Raw genomic sequence first — 20692 nt, 5'->3', positions numbered from 1 at the left:
TGCCATATTTTTGCAGAGCCGTCAAGAATTCTATAGTTTAGTTAAAGACATTCTAGACATTCATTTAGAAAGATTTGAAAATAAATGACTATATGCAATTCAGTATAAAAGTGTATATGTAACTAAAAGGAAATATCATTGAGCAGTAGAATTAGAATAGTGTTAATGAAGAAAGTGGTGGTTTTGAGCTGAATCTTAAAAGGAAATGTACAGTTTTTTATTGGAGAAGACAGTGAGTTTATACCCTCAAAGGACAGCATCCCAAAGGCATGTGTCTGGGAATGAGAGAATATAGAATGTGGAGAATAGTAAAGAGACTAAACTTAATCAGTATGTGATTGTTCTTTTAAAACAGAAAGTCTCTGTTTCATGTTAATGATCAGATATTTAAAAAAGAAAAGAGAAATCCTGAAGTTTGGGGAACTAATGCATTTGTGTTTTTTAAAGAATTTCACTGTTTTAGTACCAGTTGCTCTCTACTTGAACATTATTTTTCATGGTTACAAATTATATAGTCAATGTTTGTATAATTGTTTCAGTGTTAATTTTACTGAAACACTATATTAGTTGAAAAATTTCTTTTCAAAAACTGCATAGTAAAACTTATGGTTAGTCAGTAGATATTTTAATGCCATGATACTAAATGTTAGCTCAAATAATCAGTGTTTAAACACAACTTTCTTATGTCATAGGGCTTTTGCCAAGATGGCTTCAGCTCCTACCAGCTATGGCAACACTACCACTAAACCAATGGGGTAAGTATTTTTAATAATTCTGATTGAATAAGTCTGGTACTCCAGACCATAAATGGACTTTTGTGCCTTAAAAACACAGTGTGACACTTTGGATACAGAAAGTTTTCATTGTGATACAGAACAAATGTCAGCATGCCTTTAGCTTCCATAGGTAGTTTAAATTCTGTATTTTACCTGGTATGGCTTTGTATGCTTCCTTGTTCTTAAAATATTATGTTTGGGCTTCCCTGGTGGTGCAGTGGTTGAGAGTCTGCCTGCCGATGCAGGGGACATGGGTTTGTGTCCCAGTCCGGGAAGGTCCCACATGCCGCGGAGCGGCTAGGCCCGTGAGCCATGGCTGCTGAGCCTGCGCGTCCGGAGCCTGTGCTCCGCAGTGGGAGAGGCCACGACAGTGAGAGGCCCGCGTACCAAAAAAAAAAAATTATGTTTTTCATTTTCAGAAGATACATGAAGTTTAAAAACTGTTTTTGTATCAATGTTGATAATATAGTCTTGAAGCTAGACACTCAAGACCTAGCTTCAAGATGGAACTAGGCATACTGCTAAATGATAGAGAGGAAATCCTCAGGGCTGGGTATGACTTCTGACTTCAGAAAATCCTGTACAGTATGTGTGGTTTTCAGAGGAGCTAAACAAAGTGATTCTAACTGCTGTTTTCCATACCATACTAGCTTCAAATTCCTAGCTTATTTTTTGGAGCTTAGAACAAAAGCATGAAACTGGAGGAAACTACCCCGAGCTGCCAGTTTTAATGAAACATTTTCCAAAAAGTAAAAGTACTTGGCCTAAGGCAGGGCCTTGCAAGCGCTTGGCAAAATGAATCCATTTGGCCTCACCTTCAGACAGTGCTGTGCAGGTGAGCCCACTAACTCCCTGAGAGTTACCTGGTACCTGGGAATTGCCTCAGAACTGTCCACTCCAACAGAGATTACTTTCTTTTGTTTTTGTTAAAGAAATGATTTCCATCCTGTCCATCTCTTCATTTCAGAGGGGAGTAGGACAAGATAGGAAAAATGAAAATATATTTGGAAAATTACTCTCATGCATTTAATGAAACAGACTTTCCAGTTCTTTGTCTTAAAATCTTGCTGTATCTTAAAAGCCTATTAGATTTCTTATGGATTTTGTAGTTGAGGATTTTAATAAAATGTGTTATAAGAAAACCTTGGATGATTTGAAGGCTTTCCCTAGCCTTCTTTTTTTTTTAATTAATTTTTATTGGAATATAGTGCTTTACAATGTGTTAGTTTCTGCTGTGCAGCAAAGTGAATCAATTATACATATACATATATCCTCTCTTTTTTGTATCTCCTTCCAATTTAGATCACCACAGAGCATTGAGTAGAGTTCCCTGTGCTAAACAGTAGGTTCTTGTTAGTTATCTCCCTAGCCTTCTAATATCAAAATGCAAGATTACCATTCTGTCCCACAAAGCATCCTTTGATTCCATGTGAGAGAGTTTTTGAACCACAAATATAAAACCAATATGGCAAGTCATTTGTGTTATTTTTGTTGTTAAAAATTCAGACACTAAACAGTCTTCGGAGTTGAGGTAGAATTCATCAAGTATGTTGTACTTCACATTTTTATATGATAGGTTTTGTGTATGAGGGGAGAAAGTATACAATTGCAGGATTAGGTCTAGCAGCTATGATATAGAGAACACAGTAACTTTTGACCTATTCGTAATACTTATAGACGTATATGTTTTGAATATGTCAGTGTGTTTTGAACTCCTAAAGTGAGTCATCTGAATTACTATCTTTTTTTTAATTGAAGTATCGTTGATTTACAATGCTGTGTTAATTTTTGCTGTACAGCAAAGTGATTCAGTTATACATACATACACATTTTTTAATATTCTAGATTACTGTCTTTAATTTATTGTTTTAACATTAAGACAATCAGGAAAGCAAGGAATTCTCTTCAGTTAATAATTTGCTTAAATACTATAGCTAAGGCTTAGCAATTAAAATGTTTATATTGAGGGCAGCTCTCAATTTTTATATTTTATTAATATCGACTAGTCAGAAAGTTTTATTACTATTTTATTGTTAAATAAAATTGTGGCAGTGATGTCCATGGAAGCAGAAATTCTCAGGTCACTTCTGTTTAGTAAAAACAAAGGTGGTAGGCACATAGAGCATCAGCATATATTGTGTAATCAGACAAGTATTCTGTCTGTAACTGGAGAGATAATTTGTACTTAGTGCAGTCCTCTTCTTTTGCACCTAGTCTCTTATCACGAGTCATGAATACAGGATCACAATTTGTGATGGAAGGAGTGAAGAACCTGGTATTGAAACAGCAAGTAAGTACAATTGTTAGAAAACACACTGGTAACTTTTGAATATAAATGTTGGCAGGTTGATTGCTCAGATAGAGCAGCTTCTACATATATTTAAGTACAAATATTAGGAATAAAATAAAATCAAGGAGTCCTTTACTGGTATATTTAAGGCTGTGAGGGTGTTTTACAGGTATAGTTCACAACTCTGTAATTTTATGCTTTTTTTTTTTAATTTGCTAATTGGACTTTACTGACATTTTGATTTCCTTTAACTATTATCAGGTTTGTGAAAGTATATTAATTGAAAAAAATGAACTTAACCTTAGAATAATGAACTGTTACAAAAATGCATATCATTTAAGTTTTGACATATATTAGGAGAATATTAATAAACTAATAACCTTAATAGTTTAAAAGCCTGTGTAAATTAAAATAAAAATATTTTAAGTAGAATATATGTTTTGAAATAATGTAAGCTATAGCTTGATTTCATACTTCATTTTGGAATAACAGTCTTAGTTTTAAACATAAGACTTTTTTTAATGACTTTTGTATTTTTGTTGTTTTCCTGTTATTCTTATATATAGATATTTCTGCTTCAGAGTCATCATTAATTGATTTGGTTTCAAACTGGACTTGTTTTTAACTTTTTGTTATGGAAATTTTCAAATACACGTTAGTATGTCAAATACTCCTGAGCCCTTCACCAAGCTTCAATACTCAACATCGTGCCATTCTTGTTTCATCGTCCCCACTTATATTTTTTTATTTGATTTATTTTTAACTGGGATATTTTAAGGCAAATCTGAGATATAATATTTCACACACAAATACTACAGTTTGTAGTGAGAAGGATTTTAAAGGCCAAATTAAGAAAAGAAACAGTTAATTATCTGTTATTCAGATCTGAATATTAAGTGTTTACTTACTTGTTTTCAGAATAAACTAGATCTTTTGTTTCTCTGAACTTCTTCCACACCTTTTATCTTTCTTATGATGTTTACCTGTGGTATTTTGTATTAACATTATTTATATTTTACTTCTTTTTTTTCCAGTTTTATTGAGATACAATTGATATATATTGTTTTACTTATTGATGGCAAAGAATTTTTTTCCCCATCTTTGAATTTTCCATAGCAGTTTGCAGAAAGTAGGTATTCAATTTTTGTTTGAATAAGTGAATAAGATTTTATTGTAAAAAAACATGTAGTGTTAATAAAGAACAGTGAAAAATCCTAATTTGCTGTCTTTAACTAAAAGGCTGATTACTTCCTAACTTTCCTTCAGAGAGATTCCAGATTGCTTTATTTCCTAAGTACTTGGGAAGACTTTTTAGCTTCATTATCACTCTTAGGAATTATTTTCAGTCCTTTCCATTCTGTCTCTCTTCTGGTAAGAGGCTACTACTAAATACTTAATCCACTTTTTTACTGGTTCACGGTACTTCCCTGAGTCAGTTCGTCTTTACTCTCTTAGACTACTGAAGGTGAAGAGACATAAAAATAGGAGGTTGGGCACATTAGTGACCAACATACTGTACTTACAGTTTAACCTAGCACCTGTTAAAGAAAAAATTACTCATGACACTCATTAAAGTACAGTAAGGCAGACTTTATTCAGGGGGACCATTGAGAAAGATGTTGGGACCATCACAATGGAGTTTTGAAGTCTGGGAGAGAGATTGGGCTTAAGTACAAATACAAAAGTGGGAATTTATAGCCAAGGAGCAGGGTGTAGGGAATCAGTGGTTGGAAAATTACCAAGAGGAAATATCAGGGATAAAGGGGGATCCTGGCTAAACCAACCTAACAGGATTCTTGCTGAAGGCAGGCTAGTGTGATTGGACATCACCTGGGAGGTGGTAGAAGGTGAGGAACCCGATGAGATACCGAGGGTGTTTAGATACCGAGGATGGAGGTGCTGGCTATAAACTGACTTTAGCAGGATTCTTTCTAAAATTGGACAACGCAGAGATGGACACAGAAGTCCACAGGTCGAGGCCCAGTTGAAAAAGTTCAAAGAGCCTGAGTAGAATCTCGTCTAGGAGAGAACCTTTGTCATAGTACTCTATTTATTATCAACTATGGACAAGATGATTTCATATGTGAGACAAAGGGGAAACCACCAGTTTCTAAGACTACGTCTGCCTTTTGCTAGATAGACTGGCTATTGTATAACTACGTATAGTTAAATTTAGTTTTAAGGAAAGGTACATATTTTACTTAACATGTCACTGTTAGAAGGAAATCCCAGTAGTAAGATTCCCTAAACAAAGGAATCCTTGTCACAAATAACTGATAGCATTGAGCAATTACAGGCTTTAATCTTTATTTATTTATGACTGCGTTGGGTCTCCGCTGCTGCGTGCAGGCTTTCTCTAGTTGTGGCGAGCGGGGGCTACTCTTCGTTGTGGTGTGTGGGCTCCTCATTGCGGTGACTTCTCTTTGTTGCAGAGCACGGGCTCTAGGCACACGGGCTTCAGTAGTCGTGGCACGTGGGCTCAGTAGTTGTGGCACACAGGCCCTAGAGCACAGGCCCAGTAGTTGTGACGCATGGGCTTAGTTGCTCCACGGCATGTGGGATCTTCCCAGACCAGAGCTCGAACCCGTGTCCCCTGCATTAGCAGGCGGATTCTTAACCACTGTGCCACCAGGGAAGTCCTTGTAATCTTTTAAATGATCAAATTTACTTTTTGAACTTATTACCTTAGCGTCACATGATACACATCCCCAAATGATGCCTGTAAGAAGGGTCTAAAGTGATCGACTTAAATATTTTATTGTGCTAACACAACAGTGTGTTTTATTTAAAGTTAAGTTTATAAAATATAAAACAGATTATCCTCTGTGACCTCAAATCCTTTTGCTTTTCTTAACATTGCAAATAACATACTGCTTTGATATAGGCAGTTTCTCACTTACAGAAGTAAAATTTGAAATGACTGGTGGTTACCTCTTTCTATATCACATTTCTATCACCGCTGCTAAGAGAGCCAGGCCAGTTTTTTAAATAGATGTTAATAAGACTTTTTAGGAAATATTTATTGATTTGGGGGACACTGGTTATTGATTGGGGGATAGTGGTTCATTATATATTGTGAAGTAAAAATAAAAGTCATTATAAAACAGTAAATTCAATATGATCTTTTTGTTTTTGTTTAAAAAAAGAAAAAAAATAGAAGATACTCAAGGATATATAACTAGGTTTTAAATGTTAGTTTTTCTAGGTGAGAGTATTCACCTCTGATTAATTCCATATGATAAATTATTAGACTTCAATTATGGAATCAAAAGAGTGAACATTTCTAATTGTTCTTAGTAAATGTTACCAAATTGCTGTCCAGAAAAGTTGTACCAATTTGCAGTGATTTACAGCACCTGTTTCTCTATATCCCGCCCAAACTTGGACCTGTGTGTATGTGTATGTGTGTAATCTTTGTAAATTTAATACTTTTAAAAAGTCTCTTCTAGAAATATTTAAACTCATAGAAAGCCATTTTTAAAGTTACACAGTCCTAACGTTCTAAAATTTAGAGGAACTGCTACAGGTAGATATAGGGCAGGTTGGGAACTGAAAAAAATGTCAGAGAAGAGACTGGAAAAGATGAATTCTTTGTTTCACACTTGTAAAATTCTGTTTAATTTATGCCTCTTAAGTCTCTAAGTATTTGTTTTGATCTTTTATCTGAATAAACATTTTAAGCTATAAAAACATTAGATAGAATAGGATGTCTTGTCATGTCCAGTTTTCTAGGTCACTTATAAGAGCCTTTTATACTTTTTTCTTTCTTGGGCAGCATAAGTTTTATGTATCACAAGTATTAGCTATCACATAAAACCATTTGAATGATATTCGCAAATTTGAAATATACTTATGTGAGGATAATTGTACAAGAACGTGATGATGGATAATGTAGTACTAATTTGCATAATTTAAAAGTCTTCTATTTCACTTTCTTTGGCTTGTTTGCTTAAATAATCACTCTTTTAAAAATGAATTAACAACAAATAAATTGCAAGCAGTGGAATTCAGTAGATTAAAAAAGACTTAAAAGATATATCACCTAATTGCAATGTATAGCCCTTATTAACATTATAATTTGAACAATGAAACTGTAAGAAATAAATTTATGGAGCAGGAAAATTTGGATACTGACTAGATATTGAGCTGTATTAAAAATATTTGCTGATTATTTTAGGTGCGATAGTAGTGTTATAGGGGTTTTTTTTTTTCTTTTAGGAGTTCTTATATTGTGGAGATATATATACTGAAATATTTATTGCTAAAATGATTTGATACTGGGAACTTGTTTTAAAACAGCCTAGGGAGTGGGGAGTGAGAGTATAAATAAAATAAGAATTTGCCATGAGTTGATAATTGTTGAACCTGAATGATGGAAATTGATGTGTTTTATTGGGTCCAGGTAATCCTGTTTCTTGATTTTATTGCCATTAATATGCTATGGTTTTGGGAAAAAATACCACTTTATATATTTTATTCTTTCCTCATCTGTAAGATGTGGATGTTGGATTCACTCTGTAGATCCCTTCTGATTTATAATTTTTAAATTTTGGAAATAGATGATCCATCCTATTCCCCTTCCTCCTATCTGCTTCACTGACAACTTTCCAATATCCGCATACTCCATCTTATTCTTTACTTGGCTAATACAGTCTTCCAGATAAGTATTCTCTTCAAGAAAGTACACATGCTGCTTATCATTCATCAGGACTTTGATAATCAAGACAGCAGCGACTCTTGTCCCAACTTCACTGCCTAGTTCATCGTCAGAGTATCATCCCAAATCCAAGGCTACCCAGGGTGGGGCAGGGGCGGCGCGGAGCGGGGGGAGTTGGAAATAGTCACCATAGACCAGATGGCAATACAGGGCAACAAGTGGCTAATCCTAGGAGAATTAGAGGGGAAAAATGTTTTTAACTGTTTTGGATATAGGGCTGTATTATGTTTTTTAGATTGTCTGTTTTTTAATTTCTTTGCATATTTTATTTTAATTTTGTTTTTAAGCAATTATGCCATCAGAGACAAAAATTAACATTGTTTTTATTTAAACTTTTCCAGTGACTAAAATCATAAAACGTGACTATGGTCATAAAACTATTAAGGATTTTTAGAAATTAATTTCTCACTGTATTTTTTTTCTCCCAGTAATATTTCTAGTTCATATATTTGAAATTTGAACATCTTGGAAATAGTGATCCTTAATTTAGGATATTCACATGTATGGGATTCTGTCTCTCAAATCTAAATAGATATAGAGGCTTTCTACTAATAAAAATTTAGTTAGTAACCTAGACAATAATATTTTTCATTTTATTTCTGAAACAGTTTCTAAAAACAATGAAATATATGCTTGGGAATTTTTAAAATAATGGGCTTTCATTTGATTAAATTTCATTTATACCTCTGTTATTGAGGTACACAATTTTTTTGTGTCTTTAAAGATGAGTGAACAGACCATTTGGTGAGTGAAGAAAATTGTATGGTTTTGTTCTGCTGTTTTCTCTCTGTTAGCTGCCACAGTTCAGTTTTTTCAATTAGTAGAACTTAGTTATCTTAGATATAAATTATTATCAATATAAAATTCATTTTAAAATGATTAACTTAAGTCTTCACATAGGCCAGATAGAGCATTAGTTGATGACAGAGCTCTCAGAAGTTGTTTCCTGAAGTACTCTTTCTTAGGCCTTTAAAGACATTATGTATTTCCTTTATCATTCTCTACACTGCAAGTTTTCCTTAATGTGTAACAGTGTGTGAATTATTGTGTGGTGTGGCAGTGGTAGATGACTCTTTTGGTGTTATCTGTTTGTAAAGACCAAACAAAAACATAAAGAATTGTCTCTGGGCTCTTAAACTTCTGAACTGTACTGCTAGAAAGAAATTTTTCTTGTGTTATTTAATGACCTATTCACTAGCAGGCTTATCTTCAGATACAGCAGAGATATGAAATGCCAAGTAAAATTTAACGGTACCTTTTAGAAAAATCTTATTTTTATACTAAGTGAAATATTCAAATTTCCAGTTATTTTCACAAATACAATAAAAGTAATATGACTCATATGGCTTTATCAATTATATAAAATCTTTTCTGAACTTTTCTCCATTGCACATATCTAATACCATAGTACAACTCAGAGAGCTAAACAGAGAATACAAAGTAAATAGAGGGGCTTCCCTGGTGACGCAGTGGTTTAGAGTCCGCCTGCCGATGCAGGGGATACGGGTTCGTGCCCCGGTCCGGAAAGATCCCACATGCCGCAGAGCGGCTAGGCCCGTGAGCCATGGCCGCTGAGCCTGCGCGTCCAGAGCCTGTGCTCTGCAACGGGAGAGGCCACAACAGTGAGAGGGCCGCTTACCGCAAAAAAAAAAAAAAAAATGTAAATAGAGAAATGGATATAAAATTAATTTTAGTAAAATGTTATAATTTATAATGTTGCCTTGCTCCAGAATTCTTTTTATTGTTCCTGTTATGTTGCAAAGTACTTCATCTTTTGTTGGTGTTACTTAGAACAAATTTGTAACTGTAGTTTTTTCTTTTGAAAGCATTTTTATAGATTTAAATCTGTACCCAGTTATTCTTTAGAGAAAGTTATGGTTTAGACTTACATTCTTAAGTGAACAAACTCAAGTTTATTTGAAACAAAACTTAAAAGGTAAAATTTTGAGCTCTCTTTTTCAAATTCTAAATAGAATTCAGGAAGTACATTCAGTCAGCTTGAACATTTGGTGCTTGTGTTTATATTAAGAAGTTCCTGGCCAACAAAAATATCAGAGAATAATGAAATAACTTTAATTTTACTTGCCTAAGATTATCTTGAAAGATTTTTACTTGCCGATCTAGAGAAAGGAAAAGGAAAAAGAAATGCGTATTTTCTGCCTGGGCAAAGCAGCATTTTCCTTAGTGATGGTCCATTTTAGTAACAATAAAATGTTTTATGACCTACAGAAAGTAAAACTTGTAAAATAGTAATGTGTTATCTACAGTTATTTGAATAATGAGATTTAATGTTGCTTCTGTTGTATGAAATCTCTAAGATACAAAACTATTCTTTCCAGAATATTCTGTACAGTTCACAAAGGAAATATCAGTTCAAAGTGGGCAGAATACCATCCCAGTAGGAAGGTACTTTGAATAGGCATAATAGTCACTTAGTAAATTTTCTGTACCCAATGTGTTGTTACGTTCAAAATAATGGTTAAAATGGTCGGATTGAAACATAGCAATAGTATTTCATATCCCCATGCATGCAAGCATGTCAAGGGGCAATCTTCTGTCAACACCAGTGTTATACATTTTATGTTCAAAGTGGAATGTGTTTTGTAAGAAGATAATATAGTATGTCATTGAAAATTTGGAATTTATCCCAGGCAAAATTAAAGCGGTCAATAAAGTTGTGTGTGCATCCATTTCCCCATTTTTTCAAAGAACACAAGTATCTTATTGGCTAGAAGAATATACAATAGAAATGAAAAAACTCTGTTAGGTCATTTAATCTCATATATTTCTGCAAACTTAAAGTACTATTTTTTAAATAAATCTGCAGAAAGGAAATGAAAAAAAGGGGGTGGGGATTCTTACTCAATTAAAAGCTTACAATTACGGGTGTTAAAAAGCAGACATCCAACAAAGTAAAAAGCCCAAATATGTATTTGTACTAAAACCTGGATACACCTACACATTTTTAAAAATTACGTTTTTTCTATGGAACCTTGAATAATGCCAAGGGTATTTACAACTATGACACCATTCACAGAATACTTAATCTTCGAATGTGTTTAATTGAAAGGTAAGCATACTGAACTATAGAATGATTAGGTTGTTTTGCTACTAGAGAAGAATTTTGGTTTGTTATTTCTTCTAATATTTAACAAAATACTCACTGATCTCTTCCACAGAATCTACCTGTTACTCGTATTTTAGACAGTCTCATGGAGATGAAGTCAAACCCTGTGAGTAGCATATAACACTGTACTTGTAAGTTCTTGAACATACCAGACTATATACAAAAAGTGATAAACTCAGAGTTTGTTGTGGGCTTAATCACAGCAGACTACATGCTGGAAAGGAAAGAGTCCATGTTCTCAAACAGCCTTTTTTAGCCATTATCACAGATAAATGGGAATTGGTTTCTCAGCTGCTACATCACTCTGGCCAGCTTTCATCCAAAGTAAATGTAGATTATATCCTATATATGTCCTAAGGAGCAAGTTTCTATAAATAAAAAAGAACTAGTGAGCATCAGTTGGTGTACTATAAAGAGTACCAGATCAGTTTAATTTTATGAAATTAAATTAGGAGAGGAGTGCATAGTAAAAATTTTAAGTGCATGTATTCAGATGGCACCAAGTTCTTTGGGGCTGAAAGGTAAATTGAGAGAGAAATTGTTTGATGAAGAGCTAAATGGGTAAATAAATATGAGCATTTACTTAAAGAATGGGTTTTCAAGCTATCTGTTTATAATTCAAGAAAGGAATGCAAAAATCATCACAATCTGTTTCATAAAAGAGCCCATCCTGTTACTGTGGCAACTAGAAATAGAGTGGTTATCTGGAATAGAGAAAAGCCGCATGATCAAAACCCTCATCTGGGTTGATCTGAATCACTATAGACTTGGCATCAAGACTTAGGATACCAGGCTGAGAGAGAGAGTGAGAACAGAATCTTCAGTTAAATATGTCATTATTTTGTAATTGTTAAAACATTATTATAACATTAAAGGAAATTAACAAAAACAAATTTTAAAATCTGTCCATGTGAAAACAAAGATATAGTGTTATAAAAAAGCCCAAAAAGGGGCAATTACAGTTATGAAAGGAACGAGAGAATTGTCTATAATGATAAGCTAAAAAGGATTGGATTCTTCTATCTGGGAATCAATATAGAGAAAGTGGTATACAATGTAGTAAAAATAGATTTATTACTACATCCTAGAATATATGAAGAAGGAATGCTTCTTGAAAAGCCTGAGAGAAGTATGATTTATGATTAATTGTCTTATAGACTACTACTTCATAATAGGCAGTAAATTTCTGGAAGATATTACCCCAAACAATAATAAAGATTAAAAATATAAACAAATGCAAAACTTTAGACACCATAGCCACAAGGGGTTAGGCAAGTTCAGGATATTTTGTTGCTGTCCCTAATCTAGAAGTCGAGATGATGGATAAGGACAGTAATAATGATAATAGCTAACATTTATTGTGCATTTCTTTAGCCAGGAACCAGTCAAAACATTTTTCATATAGCTCATTTAATCCTCATTCGAACCTTCTAAGAAAAATACTATTTTTTTAAATTATTCTCATTTTATAGATGAAGAAACTGTGGCACAATTAACTTGCCCAAGGACACACAGCTAATAAATGGCAGAGCTGAACAGGCCACATTTTTCACCACTGTGCTATATTGATTAGGGCAAGAGCCATGCCCTTCGTAGAATCATAGAACTTTAGAGTTTAATGAAACTGTAGAATCTTAACTGTGAAGGAGAGGAAACCAAGAGATATTGTGACGTTTCCCAAGGCACACTATTTTTAATAACAGAATTGGAACCAAATACCCACTACTTCTGAATTCCTGCCTACTACTCATTCCAGCATATACACACCTTCCACATATCTGTCATAGACATACAGATGGCTAAATTATAGGTCTTATGTTTCTCCAAGTTCTGTAAGTTCATTTATCAGTTCTATTGACTTGGACTTTATAACTGAAGGCACATTACTACAGACAGATATTTTTTAATTAATTATAAAAAGTAAAATTTTTCAGCTTTGAAAGCATTTTTTCATCCATCTGCTAGATGAGACAGATGCCTGCTTCCTCTCTCATCCCTGTCTTGTTCCCATATTGACAAATTGATTTGGAGGCTTTGAAGAGATTAACAAAGTGTACTAAGTTAGACCTGACTAGTCATCTTGAATATATCGTATCTCAAAGGCTTTAAGATGCTATAACCTAATTCTAGATGAATTCTTATCACTAACGTTTATTAAGTGTTCTTTGATTTGTCTTGATTGGATATAATGAAAGAAAGGGATTAGGCAAGATACGAGGTAAATTTCATCTTCCCTTGTACATCTGGCTAGTAGCGGTTTCCTAGAGCAAAGTGTTGAAGGATTATGGCACTGCCTTTGGGTTCAGGGAGAGTTCTGTGATTGATTAGCATCGTCCACCATTGAATGCAGGACTAGGTAGTGGCAACAATGCATGGTTTGTCATTGATCACGTTTGGGTAGGTTCATCCAGAAAAGAACCAGATAACGTTTCAGAAAAGAATGAGTTCCTTTGGCTGATTGTACCATGGAGGGCAAAGGAGGCAGAGATTAGGAAGTGACTACATTATAAACAGTAAAGCAGTACTTTCCAGCTCCTTTAATATCAAGAAGCTAGTTTCCAATGTAGTATGGAGGTCAGCAACCCCTTATCCACAACTTCTGAAGTCCAAGAGTTCTGAAAACTAAGAGATTTTATATAACTCATTTGGTGGCAAAACCTAACCTTAACTCAAGTTGAGGTTCTTCGTACTTTTGATTTATCCTACTTTATGTTAATATTCATCTGTTTAGCTCCAGAAATATTAACGTGTTAGATGATGGGGTGCTGCCCTCTATGAATATTATATATAGTTTATGCATGATATTATCTATATGCAATTTTTTAAATTCAAAATTCCAAAATACATCTAACTGCAGAGGTTTCAATTATGAGAGATTGTGAACCTGTATTAGGTATTCTGGACATTCAGTAAAATCATAGACATATAATAATAATATAATAAATTCTAAAAGCAAGAATATTTAAGTACATTAGGTTATAAAACAGGTATATTATTTTTCTTAGTTACTTTTTTTTGAAGTATAGTTGATTTTACAGTGTTGTGTTAGTTTCAGGTATACAGCAAAGTGATTCAGTTATATATATATATTCTTTTTCAGATTCTTTTCCCTTATAGCTTATTGCAGAATATTGAATATAGTTCTCTGTGCTATACAGTAGGTCCTTGTTGGTTATCTATTTTATATATAGTAGTATTCTTTTGTTAATTCTAAACTCCTAATTTATCCCTCCGCCCCTTCCCCCCCTTGGTAACCATAAATTTGTTTTCTATGTCAAAACAGGTATATTTTTGAGAAGCAATATGCATAGTGGTTAAGAGCTGGGGTATTGAAACTAGACTACCTGGGTTCAAATCCTGGAGTTCCCACACTTACTTGTCATGTGACTTTAGGAAAGTTAAAATAAATAACTTCTCTGTACCCCAACTTGCCCATCTGAAAAATAGGGATAATAATAACTACCTCATAGGTGATAGGGGATTATGTAATTTTACTTAGAACAACGTTTAACACATAGTAATTGCTCGGTAAATGTTGATGGTGGTTACCCACTCTACCAAATTAATAGATTCATTAGTAGATTCATCAAGTATTCTTAAAATAAGCCAAACTTGAACTTTCTAAAGAAAAATTCCATAGTCATGGTAGAGTTCTCTTTTTTTTTTTAATAGGAAACTGATGACTATAGATATTTTGATCCCAAAATGCTGCGGGGCAATGACAGGTAAGCAGCTCTTGTCTTGTACAATTTGTTGTAGGTTTCCCCACCCCCACCAAGAACGGAAATAACTTTACTGATTTTTTGTTATACATCAGTAACTGCTTATTATTAAAAATTCAAACTATATAGAAAACTGGTAAGTATACAGTATGTATAATCTCTTTACCCAGAAGTAATCACTGGTAATTATACCTAACACTTTGATGCTTTTCCTTCCAAGTGTAACATGCAAAAAAAATACATTTTGATGTTTGTTGTTTTTAATGAAATGATGGGGGTATTACAAACTATGTGTGGGTGAAGAGAATTTGGATAATCTGTGTGTTTTTAAATGAATATTCTTATTGGACCAAATGAAAAGATGGGAGCTTTATGTTGGATACCAGTTGTTGGCTTTTTATTTAACTGGTCCATAAAATCTAAGCCCCTGGGAATCATTGCTGTGAATACTTCCTTATAGCAATGAAACATTCTGCAAATAATTTATATACTTTATGACAAACATGGTATGGTAAGGTATTTGTTAACTTTATTTTGGATATTATTTTTTAAGATTTAATCCATGGTGGTATGAAGAATAGCCTACAAGATACAGAAAAAGAATAGGCAGAATTAGGAGGGAAAAACCTTCCTGGAGGGATGGTCTTTAGCACCAAAACTTGGGTGAAGCTTCTTTATTGCCTATACCCTATGTTTGGGATCTTTAGAACTTTGTCTTTGCTCTATCCCAAGCTTTCACATCTTTGTAGGTAGTCAGAACAGATAATCTAGTCACTAGAAAGTTGATTATTAGATTGTTTTGGTAACCTAAAAGATTATTCTTTTTTGTGAACTTATCAGAAACACTACCAAAGTTACAAAAGAAGCTGCTGGTAGCAACTGCAGCTGGCAAGAAAGAATTTGACAAAGAATAAATTATAGAAGGGAGAGAATGAGGAGTGACAACTAATGGGTATGGGGCTTCTTTGGCGGGTGATTAAAATGTTCTGAAATTAGACAGTGGTGATGGTTGTACAACTCTGCAAATATTCTAAAAACCAGATTGTACACTTTAAAATGGTGGATTTGCAACTCTTGATGTTCTCGAGCTTACAATTTTTCCTTCCTTGTGTTTGCATCAGTAGATACATTTTGCATTTTAGAAACTTCTGAGAAATTCTTTTAATCTTCCCTATAGTTTATGCATGATAATGAGGAGGAATATTAGCATTGATAAGACAGTGAAACACAGTTTCATTTTTTAATAGACTCAGCCTTCTCTTGAGCTGTCTCATCACAATTAGATCTTGGTTTTTAATAACTAGTAATGCTGTGCTATTTAAGTCTCACGTCTCCTCATCTCATGTCTACTCTTAGAGGAACTTAAAGCACTCTAGAAGGAAGTTTGTGAGGCATTTCTGTCAGGGCAGCTACTGGCTTCTTCTATGGAATATTGACACAGGCCACAGAAGTGAGGAAAAGATGGAACTGTGGAATCAGCCTGTGAATAATTGAGAGGTTATAATAGCTCTCTCCCCTTGGTTGAGATTTTCAAAAATGGCTTGTGAGGAAAACCTAAGTTATCTTTGTAAAGCCTATTTTAGCACTCAAAACAAATATATATTTGACTCACAAAAGCTTTGAAAATTGTGTTTATTAAAAGATCTCTTTGACACCAAGAAAGTATTTTTGAAATATATTACAAATATATAAATATGTAATTAATATATAAATATTAAAAAGCTATAGCAAAATACACATCCCTTCTTCCATCCCCTCTTTGCTTCCTAAATTGTTATCCTTCCCATACATGTGTTTGCATAGTTTTTTCACAAATGTAGATACCCACAAACTGTAATCTGTTGAGTATGGTAAAAATTTTACATAATTTACCACTAAAGTATATATTTTATTAATTCACCTTATACCCCGATTTCCACTCCTCGTGGGAACTGTTGCTCAGTCTTTCCTTTTCCCTCTCAGTCTTCTCCTAGAATTTTATTTTGAAGTCAACAAGTTGTCCCATTCCCTTTTAGACACTGAGATATGTACTTCATCTAGCTGTTCCTCTGAATCCCACTTCACTACCTGGCTCAAAGAAGGTGAAGGAAGAAGAATTGTAAATACATAGCTAATATGCGTGCGTGTGTCTGTGTGTTTCCCATGCCTATTTTATCCTTAAGTGAAGCTTTGGGTGAAATTTTCGTGTGTGTTTTTTGTTGTTGTTCTTACAGCTCAGTTCCAAGGAACAAAAATCCATTTCAAGAGGTAAGTTCATATAAAAATCCTCTGTCCCTGAAATGGAAGGATGAAAGGTAACCAAGCAGTCTTGAAGAATATCTTTGTCCTAAACATAGCTTTATGATGATTACTGTATGGCAGTCTTGATAAATCCAATTCCATGTACCTAAGATTCTTTATAAATGACAAATTCAAAGATAACTTTTGGAAAAAGCCCTTTGGATTTATTTGGTATTGTTTAATTGAAGGATGAAGTTTATTTTCCTCAGAATTGTTTCTGAAAAATCTCCACTTCATTTTACTACTCGATAGAAATTAGAAATTTATAAATTTATAGACTTTTCTAAGAAATAAATTTCTTTATAATTGAAGTAGCATCAGGCACTTAGGTAAAAAAATACTAGCCAGCAAGGGATCACATCCTAAGTTGTGGAATGGGCTCCAGACTATACCCCATGTTTGAGAGTTAAAATACTGTTTTAACTATTTCTTTTAACTTACCTATTTTTATTCTGTTTGCATTTTTAGGCAATTGTTTTTGTGGTGGGAGGAGGCAACTACATTGAATATCAAAATCTTGTTGACTACATAAAGGTACATTTGACCTTTATATTCTTTTATCATTTGAGGTTTCACAGTTGTTCCATGTCTTTAACATACTAACATTCTCTGGTGGCTCCCCTGATTCTTACATAACCCCTTTTCTAGAGGTAGTTTAAAAATCCAGCAGATAGGGAAAAATGCCCATATGTTCATTGTTTTCCTGTCACATTTCTGGCCTAAAATTTTACTTGATTTGGAAAATAATGTACCTTATTGATGTAATGTACTTTGCAGCTATCTTATTTTGACTTTAAATGTTTAGATACCTCAAATAAGCCCCTGTTCTAAAAATGTCTTCCTTGGTGAGATGATTTACCGAACCCCATTTACCTGAATAATAAGCACTTTTCTCTCATCTTATTGACCTAAGTCAGCAACATACTTCGAACAAACTTGGAATGTCTGCTTTTTCAGCAAACAGGTGCTTTAGAGGTAGCACGTTAGAAGTGGTGTGCTATTCAAAACTGACAGCAGCAGGGAGTGACAGACAACTAAGCAAAAGAATATGAAGGGAAGGGTGTAACTTGAAGAGCAAAAACACCATTTAAAATGTAGAGGCAACAGAACTAGTGACTGTTGCAATGACATTTTGTAATCTTCATTTAATTCACTTAATATTGAATAATGATTATTCCTTATGTCCTGTATTACATAAGACTTCAATAAAGGTAGAGGTTTTGGTACAGCAGTAGAAAAAAATACATAGGCAGATGTCACAGAGCTTCAAAACCACCAGGTACCTCCAAGGATCCTAGCTCAGTTGCACATAACATGCTTCAGAATGTGAACCACCACTAAGATCTACACCTTGGTCTCAGGGGAGCATCCATCTTATACTAGGAGAGGTCTTTTATACCCCTCTCTGTTCATATAGCCAGAATCGGGCTGCATGACTAGGCTCAAAGGCAAAAACCAAGGGAACATAACAGAAACCAGGTGTAAACCATCAATCTGTACAATTTTTAAACAGTGCTGACAAACTAGTGCAAGTTGTCCCTTGGTCTGTCTGTGAACCTTGGGCAGGACTACATTAATCTATTTCATTCAGATTTGGCCAAGTGTCAATAACATGATTGGTTCCAGGTGTGTTCCCAAGGATAAACACAGGGTTACAACAGACCAGCTGAAATTAATCCTGTACTTATATCCCATCCTTGGTTAAGCTTTCTTAATTACATTTGTCAGCATTCTTTCTGCTTTTTTCTTTTCTTTTACATTATAGGACAGAAAAACAGGAAGGATAAAAACCAAAATACTAACAAATACTAACCATTTGTTATACCTGAAATGCAGGTATAACTTTAAAGAAACATTGCAGTTTACCAGATATTCCAGTGCAAACTTGTTTTTAATCATGTATAGGCCTCACAACTCTTACCTCTCTCCACCACAGAAATTTTAATTTTGTGAAGTTGAATCAATGTAACAATTAATTGTTTATTAACTAAGTCTAGTTCTTTCTCTGATCAATCACCTCCATCAGAACAACATCAGGGTTATTAGTGGTAGATATGTAAGCCCACCAAGTTATTCTTTACTTGGTTTCAGGTTACAAAATATTTTTTTTACCTTGATTATTACCCTCCACCCACTAAAACATGGTGTATAGGCAGTAGGGCACATGATACTATGACTCATCAGACATGTAACGGGTATTTTATGTCCCTGTATCCAGGCACCTTTCTTAACAGATCATCACTCAGGTTCATATTTACACAATGGTCTTTGGCTCTTTTGTTGAACAGATTCTTTTGTATGCCTTTGAGCAGCAACAATATCCTAATTTTGCCTCCCAAAAGGGGTCCTCTGAAATATATAAAACCTGTAAAATGAGAATACGTAAAACAAAAGGAAGCATTAGAATTATTCTAGGTGTTTATCCCCTAGATGTTATTGGCATCATCAAAACATAGCACGTGAATAAGCCCAGATTAAATCCTTCATAAACCTCCAAGAACCCATCTTGGACCTTCAGCTTCAAATAAAGGAGGCTATTTCTGCAGGTGTTATGGGCATCTATAAATATAGGTAAGAGTATTATTCTCTTGCTCTCAGCCTCTTGCAAGGTACCAAGATAATATTAGCTTTTTTTTTCTTTTTTTGGTATTATTTACTTATTGGTTACATTCCTAAGAATCAAGACTTCTCCATCGTCCATGTGTCATTAATTCTTACCCAGAATTTGGCCCTTGGTTTAGAAGACGATCAGATTGAGCAAGACGCCTGATCCATAGAGCTGGCAACAGTATGAGATTGGCCAGTACTTTCCCCTTTCTTCATTCCCAGTCATAGGAGGCAGGTTGGATAAGTGCAAGTTTATAGGACTGTGTTATCCACTGGTTAGTACAGATGCAGAAACTATTAATCCCAGTTTACACAGATGAAAAGAAGAAACATCCCATTCCATCATTCCTCAGACAGATTTAGAGGTATTGTCTTGATGTCTTGTTTGCAGTTAATCCTTTCTTCAGACCTTATAAATGTGATTCATGTCCCTGTACTACAGGATCAGGCAGAGAAAAAGAAACATTTTTAGAAATGCAGGAGAAATTTTTAGTGGTTTCTGTGTTACTACCCCACTTCCTCCCTCCCCTGTTTCTCCTACAGTATCTCAACAACCTCTTCGCTGTTGATTCCCCCTTTAATTAAATGCCTGTTATGTTTTAACACACATTCTGTCATGCAAGCCACTCTTTCTGTCTCTTATTAGAAAGAGATGTGCTTAATTTAGAAAGCAGATGTTTCAAATGTCAGTTTCAGTTTTCAGTCAGTCCACTACTTTGTGTTTGGTAAGGTATATGATGTCGGTCTATTGTGTATGCTTCTTAGCATGCTGTTGAACTGCACCTGCAGCAAAATGGGTTTCTTTGTCAAGTGATGTATATAAAGGAAGTCCAAATTGAAACAGTTTCTGCTGTGATGTTAAAGGTGTTAAAAGTATTTGCTTTAGTCACCAGGTGTGTAAGTCCAAATCCAAAATGAGTGTCTATTCTGGGTAAAACCTATTGCTGTCCACCTGGAACCATAGGTAATAGGCCAGTGTAATTCTATGTAAACATGTATTTGGAATTGCTGGGTCATAATAACTGTGTTTAACCATGTGAGGAACTGCCAGATTGTTTCCAAAAATAATGTAAAATGCACCATTTTACATTCCCACCAGCAGTGTATGAGGGTTCTGATTTCTCCACATCACTGCCAGGACTTATCCGACTTTTTGATTTCGGCTGTACTAGT

At 34.3% G+C, this 20692-nt stretch overlaps 1 protein-coding gene across 2 annotated transcripts in view; it reads left to right on the top strand.

Annotated features, from left to right (window-relative positions):
* SCFD1 (sec1 family domain containing 1) overlaps window positions 1–20692 on the top strand; it is a 133280-nt gene that overhangs the window by 102187 nt on the left and 10401 nt on the right. Inside the window, exons 18-23 of one of the 2 annotated variants that reach the window (XM_067738039.1) lie at window positions 693–755; window positions 2991–3066; window positions 10963–11016; window positions 14583–14635; window positions 16846–16879; window positions 17381–17446. In XM_067738039.1, coding sequence (XP_067594140.1) covers window positions 693–755; window positions 2991–3066; window positions 10963–11016; window positions 14583–14635; window positions 16846–16879; window positions 17381–17446 — 346 coding nt within the window. The other variant, XM_067738048.1, reaches the window with a different exon arrangement.

Source organism: Pseudorca crassidens, chromosome 1 (genome assembly GCF_039906515.1).
Source record: "Pseudorca crassidens isolate mPseCra1 chromosome 1, mPseCra1.hap1, whole genome shotgun sequence".
Classification (NCBI taxonomy): domain Eukaryota; kingdom Metazoa; phylum Chordata; class Mammalia; order Artiodactyla; family Delphinidae; genus Pseudorca; species Pseudorca crassidens.
The sequence above is the reverse complement of the archived record's forward strand: the minus strand, read 5'-3'. Positions and strand labels throughout refer to the sequence as shown.